General features: G+C 37.9%; 1 protein-coding gene across 1 annotated transcript; it reads left to right on the forward strand.

Moving 5' to 3' along the window:
* The first annotated feature begins 385 nt into the window (after window positions 1-385).
* Window positions 386-1,285, forward strand: LOC134496691 (vomeronasal type-2 receptor 26-like). The gene has a single exon (XM_063302401.1). The coding sequence runs from the start codon at window positions 386-388 to the stop codon at window positions 1,283-1,285; it is 900 nt and encodes a 299-aa protein (XP_063158471.1).
* Window positions 1,286-9,092: the final 7,807 nt, after the last annotated feature.

Here is a 9,092-nt window from a genome sequence, read left to right on the forward strand (position 1 = left end):
TATAAAAACTGAAGAATATTACAAATATTATCTGATAGGAAGACAGTACTATTATATTTATTTTTATTTATATTATTTTCAATAATGCTCTTTAGAAGGCACTGTTGAAGACTGATGTAGCAATAAAACTAAAGTAATACACAGAGACACCCAATTTGAAGCACAAGTAATAGATAAGAAAGATGAAATGAAGTCATGGGTAAGTAATATTCTCTCCTTCAGCACAGAATTCCCATGTTCTGCTCTGTAGACTATATGCAAAATGCAAGAATAGGAAGTCAGACAGAAAACGTCAGGACATCTCTTGCTTCCAGAAGAAACCCTGTGCAAGAATAGTATGACTATAGAACAAATGTATATAAATATATAAATTTAAATTCTAGACATGGATGACTGTTCAAAGTGTCCGGAAGATCAATATCCAAATAAGGACCAGGATTCATGTATTCCCAAGAAAATCTCTTCCTTGTCCTATGAAGAACCAATGGGAATAAGTTTACTTACTCTGATATTTTTCTTTTCCCTCTGCACACTTGTGGTGCTGGCAACTTTTCTGAAATATCATCATACTCCCATCGTTAAGGCCAATAACCGAAATCTCACCTACATCCTACTCATCTCCCTCCTCTTCTGCTTCCTTTGCTCACTGGAGTTCCTTATTGCACCTGGCAATATAATATGTTTCCTTCGACAAATTAGTTTTGGCATCATCTTCTCAGTGGCTGTGTCTTCTGTGCTGGCAAAAACCATCACTGTGGTTCTGGCTTTCATGGCTACCAAGCCAGGATCCAGGATGAGGAAGTGGGTGGGAAGAGGACTGGCCACCTCCATTGTTCTTTCTTGTTCCCTGATTCAAGCAGGCATCTGCACAGCCTGGTTGTTCACATTTCCACCTTTCCCTGAAGTTGACACCCATTCAGAAATTGAGGAAATCATCCTGCAATGCAATGAAGGCTCAGCTTCCATGTTCTACTGTGTCCTGGGCTACATGGGCTTTCTGGCGGCTGCCAGTTTCACCGTAGCTTTTTATTCCAGGAAGCTTCCCAGCAGTTTCAATGAGGCCAAATGTCTCACGTTCAGCATGCTGATCTTCTGCAGTGTGTGGGTCTCCTTTGTTCCATCCTACTTGAGCACCAAAGGGAAATACATGGTGGCTGTGGAGGTTTTCTCCATTTTAGCCTCTAGTGCTGGGTTGCTGGGCTGCATATATTTTCCCAAATGTTACATAATTATTGTTAGGCCAGAACTAAACAACAGGGAACAACTAATAAAGAGAAAATATTAATAATATATTCCTAAAATAAAAATCCTATTTCCATTTTTTCACCCTTATACACTATATATACATCATATAGCGTATGATGAGTACATGGCAAGAGAAAAGGCAAATACATACTTACAGACCACACAATTATATACAAAACTTCTGCAGGGGTACATTAGTAGCCTCATAACTTGATGCCCAGTTCAGCTATCCAGGCAATCACTTCTGGTGTTGCTTCGTGCAGATCTTCTAAGGAGCCAGGGAACTGGGGAGTAAAAGTTACCTTCATCCATAGCATTCCTTAAGCTACATTATCTCCCTGGGTGGTGCTAATTGGTTTACAGTGATTTGATGCATCCATACTGACCCCCGGGCCTCACGGCCATGACAATCAGAAGTGTACAAAATCAAATCCCTTATAGTATCCTTTATTTTAAGTCTTCACACTTTAAATCACTGACTTTGGGGAAGGTGGTTGGGCAGATATTCTTATGAGTGCTTTTTGGTATATGAGTAAAGCCTGCTCAAATTAGCCTTTCTTCAATTAAAATTGAAAATCTGAGAAATGAAGAGGGCATGGGCCTATTTAAGGAGGCAGCTCAGATTTTGTGGAAAAAAATGGATTGGATTAAATTTAAAGAATCAAGATCCAATCTCAGAAAAAAAAAGAAAGATCCAATCTCAAAGAAAAGAAAAGTTTGTTCCTAGTCTATTATGGGGAGGCATGAAGATGCTTGGACATGGATCAAGTTTTAGAACACTGCTGTTTAGGCCTGAGCTAACCAGCAAGGAACAGTTAAGAATGAAATATAGATAGATAGATAGATAGATAGATAGATAGATAGATAGATAGATAGATAGATAGTATAAAGACAAAGACTCCTATTTCCATTATTTCTCTAGGAAAGTATTCTTTCTTTTTCATTTCTTTTATATTTGTTCTTGATATTTATATTCTATGGATTCTATTGTGATGTACTGTATGTGTTGAACAGAAAATTCTTGGAAGTATTCTAACTTAGAATAAGTGTAGTAAGTCTTCATCAGTCAGCCACTATTCAGGTTGTTCTGAAGAGGGCTGTGATTTGATTTAAAAGATTCAGTTTATAAATAAGTAAGTAAATAAATGAATAACAAATAAATCATTGCTTGTAATGTGGAAGCATCAAAATGCCTGACATGCTTTATATTGTGGTATGATAAAAAGAGCAACATAGTAACAATGATAAATTCTTTAGGCAATACTAACTCTGTCAAGTCTTAGATTGAGAGAATTTTGGTGATTTTTTTTTTTTTTGAAGATTCTTCACGTACATATTTTAAACACAGATAGCAGAGATGAAGGATAACACAATGTTATCCGTACTGACCTGAAAGAACCTGAATTGTACTGATCCAATGAAGGGAAGCACCATAGTGCATAATGGTTCTGCAGGGACATAGTATGAACTCTGGAAGCATAGGAACACTTGTTCCCTGGTCCAAGCACTTGGTTGGCCAGCAGGTGCATTAAAAGGACTTGATGGTAGCCATGGACATGAGCTTCTTGATTCAGCTGCTCCTGTATTTGCTGTAGGAGATCCATAGGACCCTGGATGGCATACTCTCTGGGAGTATGATGTGTATACATTGTGCTGGATCATTGTGCAGCCAATTATGGCCACTTGTTAATGTTAAAGTCTAAGTGATCTAAGGCTAAGAATAACAACCACAGGATTTGCTGTTGGTTCAGTTTTTGAGCAGTCTACAGGTGCTGCAAATTCTGGTGATCTGTACGGACTCTAACAGACCACCAGAGTGCAATATGCCTTCCAGTAAACGCCATTACATTTCAAAAGGCACCTTGATTGCAAACGCCTTCATAAGTCCCCCTAATTCACATGGATATAAGAAAGGGAAGAGGCATAGCACAATCAGACCTGCATGATTCTGTTATTATAGCCATTCTCCATAAAAGTAGTCTTAGCCTTCCATTGGAGTTGATTTGTAGTCTGGTCTGCCTGATGGGGTTGAAAATGGAAGTGTATTCATGGGTAGGTTGTCGCAAGTCCAGGTTCCAGGTGACAGAGTTTCAGGAGCTTGAGAGCCAAGATATTAGGCACACAGAGCCTGGGTAAACATTTGGTTGTTTCCAACAAGGGAAACCAAGCTTGCAGGGAGTCTTAAATAGAGCCTATGCTGGTAAAACTAATTAATATTGGGCATGGATGGACATGCCCTGAATGGCATAGCTCTGCTCTCAGTCTGTCCAGCTCTGGTTCCTCTTAAAGTGGATGCATCTGCTCCTGATGAATGCTGGGCAGTTCAGCCTCAGCTGCTTGAAAGTCTGGAGCTTCCTTGGGTTGAGGTTTGTCCAGTTCTCCCAGAACAGGCTCCATGGTCTCAGATTCCTCTGAGTTTCCCTAATTGTTTTAGAACAGTGTCTGTCTATAAGCCAGTATGGGCCTACTTCAGAAAGTCATAGTTCAGGGTGACATTTCTAGCAAATCTAAAAGAAAGTTATTTTAGAATGAACTTCTCTTCAACAACCTTTAACAATGAGGGTTTTTTTTAAAATTTATGACACATCCAAAGTGTTCCCCCAGGGCTAAGCCTCCACATGCACAACCTTATTTCTGAAATTGCACCAACTCCATTTTGGGAAATTCCAACTGAATACTCAGTATCTTATGAGTTTGCTAATATAGCAACAGTTCTATGACTCTTACATTTCAACACTCACAACTTGAAAGAACAATTAAGTCATACAGTGCAGACATGGTACCACGTGACTTGGTACCAAGACTACCTTTTTCCAGATTTGAAGGAATACCTTCATGGGCATCTGTTTGGATGAAATTAAGAGGTGGAAAGGAATGTCAGAACCTGGCTGAAGAAGAGACAAAGTGTGTAATTCTTTTTTGTGACAGCTTTAAGAGCCGCATCCATTGTTGGCAGAAATATGTAAGGAATGGCAGTGATCATGTAGAGAAGTAAACACAGGGGAAAAAAAAAAAGCTAATGTTGTCCATCTCTCATAATAGGGATTTTTCCCAGCCACAATATTTTACAATTTTCCAGGTAGTGATCTGGAAGATTGTCAGGATAGGTCCATTTTCAGGTGCTAACAGCTCATCTTGTGGGGATTTGGGACCAGGTCTCCTCAGTTATTTTCCCTAGTTTATAGATGGGATATCATATGTGTTCAAAAGAACCAAAGAGCTGCCCTTTTCACTCTTCTTAATAGTATTTAATTATTCTAGATAATTTTTAATATTGATTATAATTAAGGTTAATTTCATCTGTTTGCTTTGTTTGAATGTTTTTATTAATTATTATTGCTTTTTAAAATAATAAGAGAAAATTAATAAAACAAAAAGAAACAATACACAAAGATACATAGATTATCAAAAAAAGAAAGAAATACATAACAACTTTATGTATAAAATAAAATTTTAGCTTTTGTTGCACAGTCACACTTATATGATCCACTATTTTCTTCCAAAACTTAGTGAGTACAGGACATGGTAATAACATGTGCTTTAAAGAGGCATTGTCCATGTTACATCTCCAACATAATGCTGTCTTGGATAGTCTTTTTCTATACAAACATAATGGAGTTCAATAAATTCTAAATATTATTTCTTGTTGTAATTTAAGGTCAGTTGACACCCTTGCTATAGAAGTAAAGACACTCTCCCTGTCATGAGATCTGGAGGTGAGCAGGAGGAAGCTCTCATCCAGAGGGGAGAATGCATGCGTAGTAGAGAAGAGTTAAGTTGTCATTCAAAGAGGCACAGAACAGACCCACCATGACATTTGGGGGATATAAGTCTGGGATTTCCCACGATTCTTCAGTTTGGTAGGATTTTCTGTCTAGGTAAAGGTAAAGGTTTCCCTTGACATTAAGTCCAGTTGTGTCCAACTCTAGGGGGCGGTGCTCATCTCCGTTTCAAAGCCGAAGAGCCGGCGTTTGTCCGTAGACACTTCTGTGGTCATGTGGCCGGCATGACTGAACGGAATGCCGTTACCTGCCCGCCGAAGCGGTACCTATTAATCTACTCACATTTGCATGTTTTCGAACTGCTAGGTTGGCAGGAGCTGGGACTAGCAACGGGAGCTCACCCCGTCAGGCGGATTCGAACCGCCGACCTAGCATTAATAAACACTAGAGACTAATTCCTCATCTCAGCGTGGTTTCTGCTTGTCAGGACACTCCCATTGCCTAGGCAATATTGAAACCTCTAATTCTTTATTCCACTGATTTCTTTAAAAGGATGGAAATTGAAATTTAAAGGTTGCAATTTCCTTTTCCCCTTTTAATTACCAAAAAGACTATGATTAACTTTGCTGTTCCTCACATCCCTGATCGACAAATTATTATACTTGGAAGAAGGAGGACTAAGTACTGATGGACAGTTAAACATGTTAGAGTTTAGGGGCAGGTAAGATCATTATCAGAATGATCCCTTAGAACCATTTGTATTCTAAGAGTCGGAACAGAATGGAAGTCATGTGAGGAACACATTGAGATTCAGTTCAAGCTAGTCCAATTTTGGGGACTCATAAGCAGTATAAGAGAGACTTTGTGGAAACTGGGATTATTATTTTTGTTTATGATGACGTTGATTCTTCTCCTACTGGTATTGCCGCATATGACTTGCAATACTCAACCAGTAAAATGCAGCATCCAAGATCCTATCCCGATCGTTCATAAATATTTCCAACCAGGTGACCTAATCATTGGTGGTGTTACTTCTTTTGTCTTCATAACTAGAGATGTAGAAAACTTTGAGGACATTCCCCATAATTCTCTCGTTGGGGAATCCCTGTAAGACATTATTTTCTTTCTATACTCTATATTAATCTAGATAAAATTCTTTAGTACACCTATTCTATGCATCATTAGCTACAGAGATTTTAAAAAAAATGTTTTCCAGCTAAAGTTTAAATGAGATGATGGTTAATGAAATAATATAAATTATTTTCTTGTACTTTTTAAAGGAAAACAACAGCAAAAACCTATGATCCTTAAATCATTTTTTTAAAATCAAAATATTCATTCAATATATCATGGCTTGTAGATTCTGATAAGAGAGGAATCCCTCCCTCTCTAAACCTGAGTCTGCTGAAGATGTGAAATTGCATTGAACCCCAGGAACAATAATACAGATTATTTTATCTCACCAAATGAGACAGGCAGTTTTCTTCCAGGAATAATTTTCTTATGAACCAAAAGGTGTTTTTTGAGGGGAGGAGCAGACAGGGGAACCATGTACTGTCAGTGCTCTTTTACTGATAAAATCCTCATTCTGCCTTTCTTAGTCCTCTTAATTATTTTTCTCCCAATTTCTCCAGTACATACGTTCTTACAAGGAAGCTTCACATCAGTACCACCAATTCTAAAGTATCACCAGTTTTGAATTGTTTATTAACCTAACAGAGAAAACTACAATTTATGCATTACTTAAGAAGCATTTGTGGTGCTATAAAAGTCATTGTTGCTTGTGCTTCAACAAGATATCTGTAGACTTCTACAGATATCTTGTAAAATTCAGTCAGAATTCTTAATGTATGCCAGTTTTGCCATTTTTTCCAGTCAATTAAGTTAAAATTAAACCATCTCTTGTATAAGAAAAAGTGATTAATCCAATCTTACTTCCCAGCTGTACAATGCTAATATATATTGAGTTATATTGAGTAGTAACATAAAAACCAATTAACATGAAACAGTGACTATTACCTTCTAAACAATTTTTCTCAAGCTTTATATATTAAGCAGCTATCATGAAAGAATGATTATTGGCGTTTAAGCTATTTTTTTCATGGTGTATATTTTCACTGCCCTTTTCAGGTGCCAAATTTCATTTGATGCAGCATCTCTTTCCCTTTGCAGCATCCTGACTAAGTATTATCAGCATATCTTGGCCATGATATTTGCTGTGAAGAAGATCAATGAAGACCTCCAGCTCTTACCTAATATCACCTTGGGCTTCAGAATCTATGATAGCTATGCTGGGGCACAGATATATCATGCCACAATGGAACTTTTATCCAGTGAGAACCAATTTGTTCCCAATTACAAGTGTGGCATTCTGAACAAACTCATATCGGTTGTTGGGACTATTGATCCTGAAATTGCTTTTGAGATGGTAGATATTTTAGACACTTACAAAGTACCACAGGTAAGATGGATTGGCTTTGTCTTTTGAGATGCAGGGGATTGCAAGACCTTAAGATATAATTAACTTTCATGTACATTTCTCTGTGGAATATATTTAAGAAAATGTATTTAATATCAATCAAAGAGAATATTTGTAGCTCAGAGTTTAACTATGGAGTCCTTGGTGCTCTCTGAGCCTTGTTGTTTTCTGGCAGATGTTTCATTGCCAGACTAGGCAACATCTTCAGTGAGAAAAGGGAGTGGGACTTGGTCTCAGTTTATATACTGTGGTTTGTCCTGCTTGTGTTGGTGGAGGTGTTGTTTTCTCCTTGGGAGTTCCTTGATTGGGTTGTTGTTTGCCACTTGGTTGATTGACTGAGTTAATAATTCCTTGCTTAAGGTATAATGTACTGTTTGATTGTTCATCTGGTGTTAATCCTGGTTTTAATCTTTGCATATCTGGGTGTTGATTGCTGGTGCTAGTCTTCTGCCTGTCTGTCCTACACAGTGGCTGCTACAGTCCTTACATACATACATATAGCAGAGCGCGTCCATGAACAGCAACTAGCAGTCTTAAGACACAATGAGAACTCCTTAATCTCGCAACATATGGACAGACTCAACCATACTTTCAACTGGGAAACTGTGAGCATCCTAAACCAAGCCAAATCCAAAAATGCTAGAGAATTCCTGGAAGCTTGGCACTCAGACAAAGCAGCCATCAACACACACGTAGAGGTAAACAACATTTACATACCATTCAAAAGAGACAATAGAAAAGCCAAAATACTGGAACACCTCATCACCAGCAATCAACACCCAGATATGCAAAGATTAAAACCAGGATTAACACCAGATGAACAATCAAACAGTACATTATACCTTAGTCAAGGAACTATTAACTCTCTCAATCAACCAAGCAGAAAAACAAAACAAAACAAAACAGCCCAATCAAGGAACTCCCAAGGAGAGAAAAACACCTCCACCTACACAAGCAGGACAAATCATGCTTTATAAACAGAAAGCAAGTCTCACTCCCTTTTCGCACTGAAGATTTTGCCAGGTCTGGCAATGAAATGTCTGTATTTAATATATCATAAAATAAAAGAAATTCAATTTCAGTGAATTTGGTGTGACTATTATTGATTTTCAAAGATTAACCATTAATGATAATTAAATATTACCTATTAGGCAGGAGCTTTTGATTTCTCTAGTCTTCTCATGCAAGTTGCAAATGTAATGAGAAAAAAACTATGTAATGTTTCTGCATTTCATTTATTTATATTTCATTTTATTTCATTTTAGATTTAAATCTTGCTTTTCCTTCAGGTGCTCAAGGAGGGAAAGGTCGTGCTTTCTCCTCCTAGAGGTAGTCCTCACTTACCATCCACAGCTGGGACTGGCAACTCCCTCATTTTCTTTTGTCAGTCATGTGTTTCCTGTCTCTGTCTTTTCTATTTACCTATCTAGTTTGTATTTCCATAGTTCCCAACTGGCTCTGCTCCAAGTGAAAGCCCTTTCTACTACCACATGGCTCCAGGTGAAGAACTTCATTACAGGGGGATTATTCAATTACTTTTGCACTTCAGGTGGACTTGGGTTGGGGTACTTGTGAAAGGACTTGGAGGAAAATTTGAGCACCTAATCTTTGCAATGTTTTCTCTTCATGGCATCTGCATTGCCTTC

Source organism: Candoia aspera, chromosome 4, assembly GCF_035149785.1.
Source record: "Candoia aspera isolate rCanAsp1 chromosome 4, rCanAsp1.hap2, whole genome shotgun sequence".
Taxonomy (NCBI): domain Eukaryota; kingdom Metazoa; phylum Chordata; class Lepidosauria; order Squamata; family Boidae; genus Candoia; species Candoia aspera.